Genomic DNA, 19,231 nt, shown 5'->3' with positions numbered 1-19,231 from the left:
TAACTTGTTGTTTTCTATGACTTAGATAATTTTCTAAACACATTAAAAGTGTTTCTGTTATACCACACTGTCGCAATTTGAATACCAAACCAGCGTGCCAAACTCTATCAAATGCTTTAGAAATATCACAGAATATTATACATATTGTTTCCTTATTGTCAGCTGCATAACAAATTTGATGGTATATGTCTATAAGTTGATACACGGTAGAAAGCCCTGGATGAAATCCTGATTGATTTGTAAATATAAGTTCGTTTCTTACTAAATGGTTATAAATATACTTAAATACTATTCTTTCCCAAACAGCTTATTAATGATATTGGTCTGTAGTTAGATGCCTTTGATTTGTCTCCTTTTTTATAAAGTGGAATAATATTTGCTAATTTCCATTTGCTTGGGAACTGACTATTTGACAGTGATCTATTAAAAAGGTGGCATAATAGTTTGCAGATTGAACTCGAAGTATTTCTTAGTAGGAAGTGGCTTATTTCATCTGGTCCAGTGGCTTTTTTTACGTCTAAATTTCTAAGTATATCAGTTATTTCTAATTCTGTTATAATTATTTCAAAATTACTTATAGTTTCAGCAAACCTTAAGTCGAACGGAGGTAACTCCACTCCATTATTGTCAATTGTAGAAATGGATGCAAAATATTCATTAAGTGCGTCTGCCTTATCTTTATCAGTAAATATATAATTGTTGTCATCCAATGATAAAGGTGGAATTTTTTCACAGTCCTTATTTTCTTTAACAAGCGTTTTTATTGTTTTCCAGTATTTTCTCGAACTATTTTGAGACATATCATTTAAAGAATTTTCTAAATTTCCGTAAAAAGATTCTTTTCCATGTTTAATCAAGTTATTAACTTTGTTTCTAAGTGTTTTATATTTATTCCAGTCGCTAGGTAACTTTGTTCTTATAGCTTTACCTTTTTGTCGGTCTCTATGTCGAGAAAAGTTCCGTATTACAGAGTCGTCACACAGTTTATCATTTGGCCTAATAGTTACTTCTTTTCGTGGATATGTTTTTCAGCTAGTTCAATAAAAGCTCTTGTGAAAGCACAACATGCATCATCTACAGAATTTTGATCTATAAATGACCAGTTATAATCATTAATTTCATTATTAAGCTGATCGTAATTTCCATTTTTATATAACCGAACTTTTCTCTTGTAACAATTATTTCTTAGAGATTTGAATTTAAAGTATACGTAAGTGCTAAAATGGTCACTAATGTTTTCTGGAGTTTTTATGATACCGCTATCTTGAACATATATATATTGTTAGATATTATAATTGGATCAAGTAATGTCTGTGTGATTTGAGTTACTCTAGTTGGTTGCGTTATAATATATTTTAGATCAAACGCCATCATTGTCGGGGTGAGTTTATTATTTCTATATAAGAGATTTTCATTCAAATCACCTACTATTATTACTCGTGAGGACATTTCAAAGGCTCTTTCTAGGCTAGTTTCAAATCTGTCCCAAAATTAGTATTTGGACGCCTATACAATGTACATAATAAATATTTGTTAACACCTTCATTTAATTCAATCCAAATTGATTCAGAAAGAGCATTCTCAAGCTCGGTGACACGTTTTGATACTAAATCATTATTGAAGTATACTAAAATCCCACTGGAGAAATTATATACATCTTTACGATAAATAGTGTTGAAGTTAGTTAGTTTTACAATTGAGTCTGAAACTTCATTTGAAAGGTGAGTTTCAGTAAAACATAATATATCAAAATCTGATATTTGTTCGTTTATGTATGATAATTTGTTTCTTATACTGCGAATATTCAGATGAATGATTGATAGCGAATTACAACCTTCTTCAGTAATCGGACCGGGATTCTTTTCAACGTCGTTAGATAAAACGATTAATAATATAGTGATGTACATATACATATGTATACCTAATATCGACCTAGTACTATCTACCCAATAAGTATTTATCAAACTAGAATACGTTTCTTTCAAGTCCCTTGACAATTGAATGGAACAAATATTTAGAAATAACTGTGAAATAAAGACAAGTTGATCAACAACACGCACAAGCCTCCGCTTAAAGGTGAGGATAAAATCTCAGACAATAGCAATTGGTGACCAGGTGTAAGTGTTTGACCTAGTTACCCCATTTCTTTATGCGTAGTACAATCCGATGGATGCTCGCCATTGATCTTGTTCAATACCCATGGTTTACATGGTAATATTCAGAATATCTAAATATGTATAAAATAGCGATGTATCCAGCGAAGTGACCACATATAACTGAATACCCAGACTAATATATATTGGACACACTATGGAAAACAATGAGTCAGACATAGGAGAAGAAAGAGTAAAGATAAATAAATCAATAAAGGAATGAATAGGTAGAAAACTAATCATTCTCATAAATCTACTGAATGAAAGGGAAAGTAATGCATTATCATAGAGCAATAATTATTTAAAGACAACGGTAATTTGATGAATGCATAATTAGTTCGTCTAAATAATTATTAAGATAAAATGGTAAGTTATTTTCGAACAAAACATTTAGCATAATGACACTTATCAAGTAGCTAACATATGTAATCAATATGAATTATATAATACGTGTTATTTCATAGAAAAGGAAATATCATGCTAATACCAACTTAAATGGTTAAAGATCATTAACATGTGTGGGTTTGTCTAGACCTTTGGAAAATGTTGGATATTTACACAATAAACAATCTGTTTACACCCTGGGTTTACCCCAACTGTTTAGATTTATATAATTGAAGTTAAATTATCGTGCAAATCGCTTTTTACAAGTTTTGTAAGGTAGTTCGTGTGTTTACAAATATGATGAGAAAATGTATCAGATGTATAGCTGGACTAAAATGGAATGTGCATATCAATCCTAACTCCAGCTTAATACAGGCGTATATATACATGTATATATGTATTATATATGAAAAATAATAAACAACTGTACACTGTGTATGTACATTGATAGAGAAACAGTGTCGAATTATTTACATAATTGTTTACAACAAGGATGATACTAGTACTGATATAAAATAGTATTTACAGTGTGTTGTGTTATCATTTTACCAAAGAAGAGTTTAAAGTTCTGTGCTAAATTGCTAATAAACTCTTTCTTGAATAACTTTTAAAGACGGATATATAAATATATATATACATAACAAACTGGACTATATATCATAAGGTAACTTTTCATTATTATTATTTTTGGCAAAAATGCGAGTAAACTATCATCAAGTTAACACAATATATGCTTTAATACGCAGATAACCAGGGCATGATAATATGGGTTCATCGTATCTTCTAATTACCAATCTTGGGACCATCTACAGTTCTCTTGTAGAATATTCTACCATCATTGGTCCAGAAGGGTACGCACCCTTTTCACCGTGTACGCACCCTTTAAACGATGTACGCACCCTTGAAACGATGTATGCACCCTTTAAACGATGTATGCACCTTTTTCACCGTGTACGCACCCTTGACGCGATGTACGCATCATTTTCACCGTGAACGCACCCTTGACGCGATATACGCACCCTTTTCACCGTAAACGCACCCTTGACGCGATGTACGCACCCTTTTCACCGTGTATGCACCCTTGAAACAATGTACGTGCCCTTTTCACCGTAAACGCAACCTTGAAGCGATGTTCGCACCATTTTCACTGAGTACGAACCCTTGAAACGATGTACGCATCCTTTTCACGGTATACGCACCCTTGATGCGATGTACGCACCCATTTCACCGTAAACGCACCCTTGAAGCGATGTACGCACCCTTTTCACCGTGTACGCACCCTTAAAACGATGTACGCACCCTTTTCACCGTGTACGCACCCTTGATGCGATGTACGCACCCTTTTCACCGTGTACGCACCTTTGACGCGATGTACGCACCCTGTTCAGCGTATACACGATGTACTCACCATTTTCACCGTGTACACGATGTACGCACCCTTTTCACCGTATATGGTGTTTTTGCCAGTAAACACAGTAGTATACGTTAGCTTCATAGACACTTACACTCATAAGATTCATTATCACCTTGAAGTTCGCCTACATAAAAGATTAGTTTTACACTTCAACTTTGAACTTTTATTGATGATTATAGCCTGTGACAAGAATATAGACTTGACCAACTAAATACAATAACAAAATGCGATGACGAATACTGATATGGATATAACAAGAAAGTACAAAACCTTTTAGTACATAAAAAGTACAAGGCAACATTTAAAACTCATCATCGATTAATAGCATATAGATATATTATTATTAATTATTTGGTTTAAATAATATTATAATTATGATAATTGTACTTGACTTTAAAAATCAAAATAAAACCTTTTTAAATTTATTTATTTTTAAATAAATAGCTTCATGGCCACCAATTCACCAAGTAAAAAGCTCCAAAATATCGCTGATATATCTTTATTCTGGACCTTTATATCTGCACCTTTTATCTGATATAATTATATGTTTGTAGAAAATGTGTACCACTTAAAAAGTATAAAGTTTCAGGGAGGAATTTCGCTTTTCGTCGTTTTGGTTATTTCGAGCTAGCCCGGTAGAAATTCAAAATATAAACAAGAAAATTATATATGTAAACAAATCAATAACAATAAGACGTCGTAGAATAGGGAAAGGTAAAAATTACAAAACTTGTTTCATTCACTATATATTAGTACATGTATAGATTCATAGTTATCATACAGTATTACTAGATGTTTTATTTATAGTTATCCTTATTATCTAATATATATGTTTGTTGTATATAATGTATGTAAACTTTTGTTCTATATGTTTCTTTGTATTATGTTCTGTTTATAATGTGTCATGTCTCTTCATATCGGAGGAAATAACAAATATCTCTCTCTCTCTCTCTCCCTCCCTCGCTCCCTCCCTCCCCCTCTCTGTGTTGTAATGTATGTAATACGGACTTCTTTGAGGGCCATTGCGATCCCTCTAAAAATTTCTTAAAAGAAAAAAACACGCGATATTTGTATGCTACAATTTCCCATCTATTTTTAAATAAGTACTGTTACAGTAGATTATATAGTAAAACATCGTCAATAAAAGAAGATGCGCTTAAGCAACAGTAAATATAGCGTTGTTTATGTTTTCTGACCAGACAGGCTTATCAAAAAAGATAAATCAAATTAAATGTCGAAATTTGCATTGTCTTATCAAATTTCAAATGAAAACAACAACAATAGTTTAACTATATAAAGAACTTAACAAATTATAAAGGATACAATATTTTAACAAAAAAAATACCTTTTTTCAAAAGGCCCAGCGCGAGAGAGCGATGGCCGAAAGAAGAGTACGTTATGTAACAGGTGTTGTTGTATTTGTCACAGACACAAGAACGTGTAATGTAGAGTTACATTTGTGGCTGTTGTGGCTATCACGTAATGAGACATAATACAACAGCTGAATATGATTACACGACAAAATTTTCAGATACAAGCAAAGCTAAACATCCTGTAGGGTTATAATATGAAAAAATGGAATCAAAACATTTTACAAAAAAAAAAAATCAACACCCGGTTCAAACATGAATAGACTCGATATACGCGAATAATACGCATATGCTGCTTTCATTGCAAATGATATTCAGAACTACACCAGTCATTACAAACACAACAAAATTACCAGTCCAAGCAAAAGCAGATATCCGTCACAACATAAACACATTCGGCTAAAGTCGCATTACAAGCACATTTTCGGTAACTTTATATGATGTTTTTTTTTAATATATAGAACTAAAACGGACATGGTCGAGAAGTTGCGATTTTGCTGTTTGAGTCTGTCCTGACCCTGCCGAAAAAAGGGCCAAATATTATCTCGATAACGTTTTGGTTCTTATTTCTTTTTTAAAAATAGCCGAGCTGACCTCAGATAAACAGCCAAATATCAGGCTCTGAACCATAAATTCTGGTACCATTTGTTTCGTTGGGTAGATTTTATTCTTATTTAAGGGACTGTCACACAGATTAGCACCAAAAAAGGTTGTTGTTTTTTGTAACGAATCTCAGGACAATTATATAATAGAATGTGTTACGCTTTGATTTCAAAATTGCAAAAAAAGTACCAAAATGTTTAAAAAAAAATGTGTCGGAGCCCGGGTTCGAACCCGCGTAGCCAAAATTGAAGTCTTAAGCTATCAAGGCTTAAACAATAAGGGTGACATAATTAAGCTATAAACCTACCTTGGTAATATCACGTGATAACACCGACTAGCCAATCACGCATAAGGAATGAATTCTACCCGGTAGACATACCCAGTAACTTTTTTAATGGAAAAATACGAAATAACTGCTAAACTTAAATAAATTGAAAACTATGTGGTACTTCAATAATTATGTTTCAATGCATTGTACACATCGATGCCAAGTTTATGTCATTTTTCGACAATTTTATTTATTTTTCGCTATTTTTTCATCTGTGAGACAGTCCCTTTAAGGTAGTACAGTTGAACCCCGTTGGCTCGAACTTACTTGCCTCGATGTCCTTGTTGACTCGAACTGGATTTAAAGGACCATTTTTTTCTACTGAAGGTAAGCATTCCCGATTGGCTCGAAGTTCCCAAGGTTCGAGGTATTTTCGGCGGTCCCTAGGAGTTCGAGCCAACAGGTTTCGACTGTATTATCATATTGGCTTATAATCGCCCCGCATCATGCCTAAAATCAACGTGAGTTTTTCCTGTACTATCGACGACTGTTGCATTTCAGCGCTTCTTTCACCCTGCTCCGGGAGGCGGAACTCAGCCATATGTAAAACAGAGGATTAGTAGCGCAGTTCACGATGTACGATTTCAGAAGCGTGTGACGCAGGATTAACGTACTCTCCGACCAAGATTGCGCCTGCGCCAATATCATCGCCACAAACGTCAACATCCACGACGTTACGTAAACGACCGTTATAAGAAACATTGCGAACGTGACACGCGTCAGCCGTCGATCTGTCATTGATAGTGTTTGTTTTGTCCTCGGCGGTTGCTGGTTTTGATGACCTACTGTATTCTGCAGTCCTAAAACACGTGTGTGTGGCTGATCCGCTAACGTTCTAGGGGCTGGTGTTATGGTACTTAGTTGGCCACCTTCATCTTGATTGCCAGTTGCTCCATTGATTTCTATACCTTGACAATTATCTCCCAATGGTTGTCCGTGTTGACTTATTGGCATGGCGTTATGTCTCTCACGGGGTGTGACAACTTTATCACTTAAGATGCGTTTAGACGCATTATATGAGACTGCTAGTTCAGTTCGAGTTCGCCTCCGTTTTCGTAATTGCTTAGCCACAAGAAAATAGGAAACTGATGTTATTCCAAACAGCCCAGCGATTGTCAACGCCAGTATAGAATCAAATACAAGGCTTAACGCACCGGTTCGTTCACATAACATTTCGTCAGTGTTTAGTTCCCTCGTGAAAGCGGTAGGTAAACACCCGATTAAGAAAACGATTGACATTAGAAGGCATGTCCGCCGCGCTGTGGTCGCACTGAACACGCGCGAATGCGGCCTACAAATCTTAAAGTAACGTTCCAGCGCCGTGGTGGACAGGAGGACTGTAGTGGCTATGCTGACCGTGTATCGGACGTACGTATACACCTTACAAATGGGGTCACTGGCGATCATCTGCCAGAGAGGCACATGCAGGAACGCCACTATCAGCGGGATCATCGTCAGTCCCGTGAGTAGATCAAAAGCCGCCATTGTCACCACGAAATAGTCTGTACATGAGTGATGTGCCTGCCGCCACTGGATGATCAGGACGAGAGAGTTACCGGAAATACACAGAAGGAACACCATCACCAGGACGACCGTGGTCGCCATGGACACCCAGGGTGGAACAACTGAACTTTCCGACAGGAACTGATCGTACGTTGAATTGTCCATCATGGTTTCTTATATAATATTATTGCATTCCTGCGTGTACGTGCGTGCATGTGTGCGTGCGTTCTTGTGTGTATGCGCACGTGTGTATGTTAAACCTTGATGCCATTTTTATGTTTGTTTTCTGTCACTTTTCCATTGCATTTATATAATTTTTATATACTTTGCTTCATAACACATAAATACCTTAAAATAATTAAATAGTTACTTTTATAATAAATGTATCCGTCCGCTTTCCCATTCCTTACAACGCACTGCAGGTAATCGTACTGACTGAAATCTTCATATTTGTTTCCTTTCTGTTGCGTTCTCTGTATTATATTGTTAGTATTTTTGTCTCTGACTGGATTCTATTCCATTGTGATCTTTATATAGGTTTGCTGTTACTCTAGACGATATATTCGCGTGTTAACAATCAGTAACTGATGGTGTTTGCCTCGAAAAAATGACTAACTTTTTTATTTAATCTGCTTCTCATTTTGTATATTATTTTTTATTTACATGAAAAAATGATTAAACTTGAAAATGCCAGACATGAGGTCTGGTTGTTTATCTGAGCCACATCACGTCAAAGGGTGTAAATTAAACTTTCAAAACCGTTAGTCATTATTATGACTAGAATTGCTGCCTGGTCGCTATTTTTATATAGTCATGACGTCATCACTCACTAAAAAACTTACATACGATTCACACGAAAAGTTGAAACTTTATGGTAAAACAGTTGTTTTACTTTCTTTTTTGGAAAGATTTTCACTGAATTCCTATATTGACATGTTTTCATAAATAAAATGTGTTCTTATCTTTGAGAAATATTTAAAGCTTCCCTCCCACAGATTTACCGTTTTGACAACTTTCTTTTATTTTTTTGTCTTGGAATGAGCAAATTTGTACGTAAATATCTGCAATCCAGATCGCAGATTTTCATATTTCCGTTCAAAAATTAATGTTTAATGGCTAAAAGCGTTACTAACGGGGTAGGTAAAATACATAAAACATCATAACATTTTTGTACTTAAATATAAGTCTGCGATCTGATATTTCGTCAGCTGTCTTATATCACTGGTTTTCATGCATTTAAGCATAAATTGGCTCGTTCCAAGATACAAATTAAAGAAATTGTCAAAACGTTCATTCTGTGAGAGTGCAGCTTTAAAAGAAACCATCCTTTTCGAAAATTCCCAGAGGACATTTTGCCATTGTGTCGAGACGAAAATGCTGAATTGACGTTGTCACAATTTGCTTTACAAAGGATTAAATTTCACTAACACAAGGACGGCGGCATTTAAAAATACAAACAAAATAGATATATTCCACGAAATGGTTAAGGATTGTCAGTATGTGCTTACAAACATATAAATTGTTTGATGCCTCACACTCACGCTAGCATTTATTTAAAGTAACGACTTACTAACAACCTTTAGTTTAAACACTATATATTTTACAACGATTGTGAAGAAAGTTATGATAACTTAAACGAGGTCACTCTCGTTGGCACGATGTTCCGAGAGAGTGCGGTCTTGTGCTGTGCGGGAAACAGGAGTACTCGGAGGAAACCCACTGGTGACCACTAACCAAACTCACATGCGCCCAGGACGGTATTCGAACCCGGGTCGGCTTGGTGAGAAACGAGTGCGCTTACCACATGCGCCCATGCCTTGAATCGAAGCCGAGTCGCCTTGGTGAGAAGCGAGTGCGCTAACCACATGCGCACAGGCTTGGAATCAAAACCGGGTCGCCTTGGTGAGAAGCGAGGGCGCTAACCACATGCGCCCAGGACGGGAATCGAACCAGGGTCGCTTTGGTGAGAAGCGAGTGCGCTAACCACATGCGCCCAGGCTTGGAATCGAAACCGGGTCGCCTTGGTGAGAAGCGAGTGCGCTAACCACATGCGCCCAGGACGGGAATCGAACCAGGGTCGCCTTGGTAATAAGCGAGTGCGCTAACCACATGCGCCCAGGCTTGGAATCGAAACCGGGTCGCCTTGGTGAGAAGCGAGTGCGCTAACCACATGCGCCCAGGACGGGAATCGAACCAGGGTCGCCTTGGTAATAAGCGAGTGCGCTAACCACATGCGCCCAGGACGGGAATCGAACCAGGGTCGCCTTGGTGAGAAGCGAGTGCGCTAACCACTGCGTTATCTGGACAACCTTTAAGTTTATTCAGTACTTATTTATTTCCATATACATTTCAGTGCAAAAGAGCAACACATGTGAAAAAAAGCCGTTGCTAGTGTTTCACAAATATAACAATCATACATTTCCTTAAAATTCATATCAAACTTAATTGCTTTCAACTAAAACAGTATGTCGTATTTTCCCTAGAAAAAATCATTCACTTTGAAGTTGAACATCGTTAAATTTCCAAGGAATCCATGAGGCACAGGCCGGATAATAACCGAGTTCTGATCGAGCTAAAAATATTTAACCTCTGCGATATAAATTAATTGTTTTTCTCTCAGTGCAGATATTGGTCTGACTTTTAACGCATTACAACAATAAATTATGTGCATCACTCAGATTTAATTACATCAGTCTGAAGTAGCTTTCTCAATCTTAAATATAAAGAGGGCATTCTGGACCATATTATGAACTTAGCATTTAGTTATTACGGTTTTAGTGGTCCACATTATCTGTGTATACTACCAACTTTATCATTTTTTTACCAAACATAGCGCAAGCTTAGGAAAAGATGTATTCTATTCTCGGTTCCTGAGCAAAATGTTATAAAATAACTATCACAATCGTTGTAAAATAATTATGTTTAAACTAAAATGTTGAGCCGTTGATTTTGTTTTTAAAAAATCGTAGGCAAATGCTCAGAATGTATATAATATTAGGCCGATTGTTCGGAACTTTGATAAAATTAACAACGGTGTTAACTTCTTGTTGTTTACATTTAAATCGCTACTGCTCTTGAAGTTAAATAGATACACCTTTGATATCAGTGTTCTTAACAATATATGTGACAATCGTTTCAGCTAAAATTGTTTTATTTGAATATATTACATGAAACATTTCGTGTTTTAAAATCACGTTATTAAAGGTAATTAAGTTCTGAACAATCGGCACAATGTTTGTTAATGCAAAAATCAAATGACTTTTCTGGTCCAAAAGTAAGTAGTATGTATATTTAGCATTTTTGTCATCCTTTATATGTGACGACGCTTGTAAAAAGGTGGTCAAAAGTTGAACTATCTCCATTTAAGCTTTTACTTGAGCTCGAAGCAGTTTTTAAATTTAGAGAAAATAATATAAAAAAAAACAGTCGAAACCCGTTAGCTCGATATCCCAGGGACCGGCTTAAATACTTCGAGCCTCGCGAATATTGGGCCAAGCGGTAATGCTTATATAGCGATCAAATAAAATCAGTCCTTTACATCAAGTTCGAGCCAACGAGGAATTCGAGCTAAGCGATACCGAGCCAACGAGTTTCGACTGTATTATAGGCATTGCTTTGGCAATTTTTGCTGAACTAGAGTACATGGAAAAAAACATGAAACTGCTAGCAAAACAAAGGTTTTCTTTAACAAAAGGTTAAATGATGTTTCTTATTTCATTACGAATAATTTCAAAAACACACACTCAACAAGATTAAAGGGACTTGCTCATGTTTTTGACCATTTTTTTGTTTACGGCAATGCATCTGAAAACACTATTATCAAAATTAATTTACTCATTGATACCGAGTTTACAGAAAAAGAAATACACAATTAAAAAATAAAATAACTGTTTTTTTGTGGGGAGCGAACCTACGCCGCTATGGTCAAGATAAAAAAAAATAAAACAACGCCGCTCGCGTATAAGCTAATTAATTATTCAACCTTTTAGCCTATTGCAAAAAAAGCGTTACTAACGCTATTTAAATTCATGGACATCAAAGACAATATATGAGAATATATCAACATTTGTTGAAGGGTTCCAGCCGTCAGTATCTTAACTTTAACACTCTTTACGGTTGTTCACACTTTATTTCGTCCTTGAAAGTGCATTTTACAAAACATGAGCGAGAACTTTTAGAAAGTGTCATAAAAAAAAAAAATATTCATCAACGAAATTTTGTATTGCCTAGTCAGCTTATTTTTAAAATCATTTTAAAACAACGTTTTTTTTGTTGCAAAACTTACGAAGATAAAGCGGCAGTGTTATATATGACTCTATAATATCATTTTATGGTAAAACAGCGTCTACGAAATAAGATACTGAAACCTTGTTTCAAATCGGTGTTTTTCATAACCTAAACTTACAATTTTTATGTAGCAAAATCATTTTACAAAAGCACATTCTAGAATTATTAATAATATTTGACCCCAGCCTCATACGGCCCACATTGTATTTAAAACATTTGAGAATGATTTTGTTTTCTCTGATTTATGAGTCTGATGAATGGTTTTTATGTTTCTTGTTTGACCAGTTTATAGTTATAATTACTGAGAGCACATTTCTATACTTTCCATTGACAAAAGAAAACAAGTGTCACATGGCTTAGCAAAATTACAGAAACGAAACCCAATTTGACAATGACTTGCAAAACTTAAGACTGCAAATATGGTTATTTATTACATAGTTTATATGAATGATAAGCTGAATTTTTTTGTTTTTGTTAATTTCATATCTTGGAATTTCCAGAAGTTATTGTCGTCTACAAACACTTTTAACAGGCACACAGTGAATCTAATTCTGGCTGGCTTGTCATTGATATAGGCCACAAAGACAAAGTTTTGTCACATTCACGCTGGATGTATCTTACAAAAACTATGTTGACTTAATTATAAGTTTAATACAAATCATCTTTTTTATTTTCCTAGCGAAATGAGTAACCAGCAGCGAGCCTCACAGCTCCTGCGAGAGGCTGCAGCTCTTCTACATGAACAACAAGCATCTACAGCTCCTGGTCAGAATACAGAGACTGTGACAGCTGGGACAGAGTACATCAGACCGACTGTACACACGCACACAAGTCAGCTACGGGCGGCATAAAAGATCTCTGTTTGCGCCTTATTCTAACAGAGGTCATCATCGCAGAAGAACAAGTACAACAGCAGCACCACCCATCTCGTTTTGGTCTCACAGATTTAGTGCCTTAAGTAGTTGCACACAGGTAAATGCAGTTTTATATTTTGCCATGAAATTTAAATGTTTTCATAACTTTTTTTATTAACCAAACAAAATAAAAGTAACATAGTCGACTCATGATATTTCAAATACTCCTTTCAATCATTTATGTCGAGACTGCTTGTGAAGCTCAAAATTGTCACCATAATGGTGTTGTGTTTGTGCTGTGATTGGTCGAATATTTGCCATGATGACATGTTGTGTTGTGGACATGAGCCAGGTGTGTATGTTCAATTCAATTCAAATTCTTTTTAACAAAGGTAACTCTTTAAGTACAAAATTATCAAACAAGAGGCCTTCAAAATCAAACAATTTTATATCTTAGTACTGATAACTATAATTGACCGTACTTGAATGAAATAGTGAAAGTAAAATGAATGATATGAAAAAAAAATATGCTGGAGGAAATGATGAATTGCGATGATAACAGCATTGATGTTGATGATCATTAAATTATGATTATGATGATAATGATGGGGGTGATTATAATAATTGAAATGACTATATGGTGATAGTGATGATACATACATAATATGAATATTGTGGCAAGCTATGGACATTTACATTCAACCACTGAAGAAGTCATAATAATACTTAAAGCTGAAAATTTATGTAATGTCATGATCTTTTATTTGCTGATTATAAAAAATATATATAACACTAGTTATACATCTTCATCTCTTGTTCGCATATGAATAGATATTGTGAATGTGTTTAAATTGAATCGGTGTCAAAATCATCAAATATTACAGATTTAATGTATGGGCTTGTATCTGGTTGATTTTGATTTTTTTTATATTTATCATATATGATATTTATGACTTCTTGGCTATAGTAAACCTTATATCTATATTGAGCGGCTTAAGAAAATAGTGTATGCTATTTAAGAAGTACATTTATTTTTTGTTGTAACCTAGTTTGTTGAGCTTTACTCTAGTTCAAAAGAAATAAGTATTTAAATTTTCTACCTTGGTGCTTTCCTCAAAATATTGCTAACAACTGACAGCTTTCCCAATGCAATCACCGATGGGAGGAAATGACTATGCTCAGTTTACTGCAGAGGTGGGGGTTTTGGGAAAGCGAGAACTGGGCTCGACATTAAGCCGAATGGCATCTAATATTTATACCCCCACAAACGAAGTTTGAGGGGGTATATAGGAGTGAGCTTGTCGGTCGGTCGGTCTGTCGGTTTACATGTTTTCCGAACGATAACTCATGAAAGGCTAGACAGGTTTGAAAAAAATTGGTACACAGGTGTAACATCAGAAGATACAGGTCAAGTTCGATATTGGGGCTGGTTGGGCCAAGGTCAAGGTCACTGTTACTAAAAATAGAAAAACGGTTTCCGGACGATAACTCATGAAAGGCTTGACAGATTTGAAAAAAATTTGGTACACAGGTGTAACATAAGAAGATACAGGTCAAGTTCGATATTGGGGCTGGTGGGGCCAAGGTCAAGGTCACTGTTACTAAAAAAAGAAAATCGGTTTCCGGACAATAACTCATGAAAGCTGGACAGATTTGAACAATTTTTGGTACACAGGTGTAACATTAGAAGATACAGGTCAAGTTCGATATTGGGGCTGGTGGGGCCAAGGTCAAGGTCATTGTTACTAAAAATAGAAAAACAGTTTCTGGATGATACCTCATGAAAGGCTTTACAGATTTGAAAAGTTTTTGGTACACAACTGTAACATCACAAGATACATGTCAAATTCGACTTTTCTCTATATACAATATTATTAAATATAAAATATATACATATTTCCATGTTTCTTATGTCACTTTATGCCATTGATTCTAAGCTATCCAGTTCCAGTACCAAGCACCCATGTGGGGTATTAATCACCTTTAGCGATAGTTCTAGTTTGTTATGTTATAAGATATTTTATGAAGTCAATCTTTTGAAGCTTTATCATATTTTTAATTTACATCAATAGAAATTAGTAATTTTAGGCATCTTAAAAGTTTTGCTAAAAAGTTTAACTATCCTTCCTTTTTTTAGGACATCACACCATATCGTGAAGAGAAGTATAGACTCTTCCAGGCTGATCGGGGGGAAAAAAAATCATTCGTTTAATCTTCAGACAAAGCACAATTTCTCGACAAGCTGGTGGAAACCTACCTAAAACTGAAGGACATAGGAGGATTGGAGCTACTTAGAACTTCATTAACATCAAGAAATAAGCTTGACATCATTCCATTACCACCAGGCGGTTATAACGCGGCCTATCTAGCAGACAATGGTTTGTTGGGCCAAGCCCTGTGCTTCATCAGGCCAATCAAGAGGGACATATCAGTGGAGGATGCCACCATAGATGTAAATTATGTTCATTTCAATCTGTAGTATTAAAAGTCAGCTTTCAATAGACAGAGGTGTGTTTCTGCTGCATATTATTCAATCTGTCTATCAGAAAATTAAAGACTTTTTTAATTTAATATTGCCAAACCAATAAACAGAAATATAAAGAAATTTCAGAAAACTCATAGAAAAAATGTTATACCCGAATTACATAAGTGTCCAGTTCTTTGTTGAGTCATGAACCTACATGGGTATGCCAAATGGCTTTTTCAAATCTTTCCATTTCATTTAAAGTTTAGAGCTTTATACAAAATAAATAAAACTGTTCCAATATAGTAAACAATTACCGGTATGTACATGCATGTAAATGAAACTGTACATAATTTTTGCATTGGATTTAAGATTGTCTGTTGATTTAAGCTCTTACATGTATATGCCTATTTAAGGCTGTTGGTCTTCGTCAGAATGTATCTGGGTGCTATATATATCCATTTGTCTTCTCAGAACTTTGCAAGTGACTGACAGCTTTCCCACTTCAATCAGAAATGAGAGGCAGATCTTCAGTCAATTTACAACAAAGATCTTTGCCGGTCATTGGGCTTAAACCCACAATCCTCTTACTAGTAGACTAGCATGCTACCAACTGCACTAGCCAGACTGACATGAGATTTTGATGTTATTTTTACTGTATGATTGTGTATGCTTTCATCAGGAAAGGATTGGTGAAGGAGGCAGGGAGGTATGTCTAAAATGTGGCGGGAGCATTAACCAATCTGAGAGACCACATCACAGTGTGCGGTAATGGCGAAACAAAGGTAATACTCACAACTCTTTTGTCTTAGTATTGCAAAGGTTTCTCAAAAGAAACTGAGGCAAAGTTTACAAACTATCTTACATCAACCAGTTTTCTTTTAATGGTACCTATGTTCTTGGATGGACTAGTTTTCTAAAAGGTTTAAGATGGACAGATTTGTGCGCTCTTTTTACTCATCAAAAAAAATGGCCAAATTAATTTAAATAACACTTTCCAAGAATTATTGCTAGCCTGTCTCATTTTGGTTACCATAAGTGTGTTACATTTTATCAATGTGGATGGAGTGAACAAAACATATAAAGAGTAACAGAGGTTTTAAGACAGGTTATCAATTTTACAATTGCATTTTATGTAAAAAAACTCATTTAACTGCAGGTTGGTGTACCCTTTGTTTGACATCCAAACTGCTAAAATATGTGTTAAACCTTTGTTTAAAAAACATGACATAGCATTATAAATGTTCACACTTTCCATGTTGATGAAAATAGGGGACATATAAAGTTAACGCAAGATAAGTTGCAGATTGTAATGCCATCTGTTATCCGAACACTTTCAAGAGCCTTCTACTGGAACCAGAAGGACAACTCGGCTCCCAGTGTGCCAGTTTGCCTGTTTACCAGTCCACACCGACTGATGATTACCTGACATCATGACATATGTAAGTACCTAATCATAGCTTTACGGTGTTCTACTTAAGCGCAGTCAGTCCATCATTACATCTGTAAGATTTTTTTGTCAGAATATTCATATTGGTGTCCTTTTAGATTTATTTGAACTTTGGTTGTTACCTTCAATGGTGATATAAGGATGATTCATACAAAAGCACTACTTTTCAGTTGTACAAATGCATATTAAAAATAGAAAAAAATAAAAAGTATGCCAACCTACCTACCTTAATCATTTTTGGGATGTTAGTAAAAGAAGAGCTTGTTTTAAACCTAACTTTAAGTAGAACTGAACTGATATTTGACATTTAAATATTTATATATGTTACTTCGGTCAGTCAACATAAAACCTTTTATGGTTTACTTCTCTGAAAATTAGTTTCTGCACAATTACTGGAGTTAATATCCAGCAAAAGTTATTTACATCAGATTTAGACAAGATTTAAATTGTTTGAGTTTTGATTCTATTTTTATCTCATCTGAGAAAAACATGCTTAGGGCTCTCTGTCTTTGTTATGTGGTGGTGGGCCTTGACATGTAGACTAACGCAAAACCAACTGTGCTAAGCTGAACCGGCTTTATTACCTTATGCTTATGTTGTTAAAGTCTCAGTTGAGCAATTCAAGGCCACCATAGTTTTCTTGTTTGTTTTTGTATATAATATCCAGGAAGTTCTTGTTTTGTCACATTCTAGTGTTTCTTGTTTGTTTTATTTAAAAGTTTGTTACATTGCCTTAGCCTTCACAAGTTATAACTTTTATTGAAAACATTGCAAAATATATCAATGAACATCAAACAACGTAACCTAGCTACATGTAGTAGATATGTGGGTCCCAATGATGTACTTGTTAGATGCCAATCAAATTATTACACCTATATCAGTACAAAGCGTAGGTGTAAACATTTTATTGGGTATCTGCTCCGTTATCCATCAACAATTCAACTATTGTTTGGTCATAATCATGATAGACTTAGTAAAACTGTTTCTTAATAATTCTTCTAAAGTTCTCAAATTAGCCAGTCTGTTCCCAGATCAAAATAACATGGTTAGTAGATTTTAAAATAGAATCTTAAATAATTTTTTACCTTAAACTGCATGTTCAAGAGTACTGATTTTAAATCATATTGCCTAGAATTTTTATTCTTGACAAGTAGTAGCCTCATAATTATGTTGGAAACTTCGAAGTTTGTCTCACCCCCTCCACTCTATGGAACATATCTCTGGTTAGAATATAGACTCGAACCTATAATGATGGTCCCCTTTTTATAGATTTTATTGTCACATTATAAACTGTGTTTTTGAAGTCAAAACACAATTTAAGTAGATTTGTTCTTATCTGTATGTACCTAAATACGTTTCTCATTTGCATATTTAATTGAAGGATTTTTAGATAATTGACACCAATCATTAGACAGAGTTACAAAATTAATCCAAAAAAGTTGCTACGTACCACATAATGGCTCTAAGTGGGCTCTGCATGTGTCGGTATAGCATCTAGTAGCTTAAAGCGAGGACAATGAAGCGTGTTTTGACAATTTAATAAAAACATACTAACAGGGATTATCTATTTACACATATTGTAATATTGTACATGTAGACTGATTTAAATAAAGTGTTTTGGTCCGGTAAATCAACAAATAATACTAAGCATGAACAAAAAATACTGTTTAGTATTTTTTGAAGTCAAAAGTATTTTTGAAAAGAGGAAAAAGTAGACTTGGACTTTCTTTGCAATATGTCACACCTCTATGTTTGTTAAATGTTTTCATATATAGTTTAAAGACTTTATAACGATAAACAATATCAAATTCACTTTGTGAGATCATGAAGTTAAAAAAATATTTCCAATAAGGTTACATAACTCCATTTAAACCCTAAATACAAATTATCACTTCTAAGTCAAAGAGGCGTAGTCAAGCGCGCTGTCTTACAACAGCTCTTGTTAAGTTCAGGAGTAATATTGTATAAATGCATATTGATGGAATAAAACACTAGTGATGGAATTGGTTACTGACATTGTATCAGTCAACTCGTTCACTAGAAAAAAACTGCATTGATTTTTGTCGAGACTGTTTGTAGAGCTTGACAGAGCCGTCACAGTGGTGGTGCGCTGTATGTGTGTGCATCTGTCTATAATAATCTTGTCTGAAACATACCTTATCTATGAATGAAGAGATATAAGAATACCTTGGCATAAACCTTAATGAGACAGTGTGTGTGCAGATATGACCCAGATATGTTGGTCAGGGTCCAAGGTTCCAAATAGAGGTCAATGGACAACAAATATTCTTAACAACTATAATTAAGCTCTAGATGTGGCGGGATGGCTGAATCTATTGTTAGAATTGTCAATTGTTTAACTAGGTTTTAAGTGAAACCAAGTTATCAGAATATGTCTTTGGATGGGAGGGAGTTGTATGG

The 19,231-nt window shown here is 35.0% G+C and overlaps 1 protein-coding gene across 1 annotated transcript; it reads right to left on the bottom strand.

Annotated features, from left to right (window-relative positions):
- Positions 1 to 6,729: 6,729 nt before the first annotated feature.
- LOC128210537 (cholecystokinin receptor type A-like) lies at positions 6,730 to 7,923 on the bottom strand. Its single transcript, XM_052914885.1, has one exon. The coding sequence runs from the start codon at positions 7,921 to 7,923 to the stop codon at positions 6,730 to 6,732; it is 1,194 nt and encodes a 397-aa protein (XP_052770845.1).
- Between the last annotated feature and the right edge of the window lie 11,308 nt (positions 7,924 to 19,231).

The sequence above is a fragment of the Mya arenaria genome, chromosome 12 (genome assembly GCF_026914265.1).
Source record: "Mya arenaria isolate MELC-2E11 chromosome 12, ASM2691426v1".
NCBI lineage: Eukaryota > Metazoa > Mollusca > Bivalvia > Myida > Myidae > Mya > Mya arenaria.
This window is presented reverse-complemented; position numbering and strand designations above follow the sequence as displayed.

What these genes read in the sequence shown, in the direction of transcription:
- LOC128210537 (XM_052914885.1), bottom strand. Translation starts at nt 7,923, where the DNA reads ATGATGGACAATTCAACGTACGATCAGTTCCTGTCGGAAAGTTCAGTT.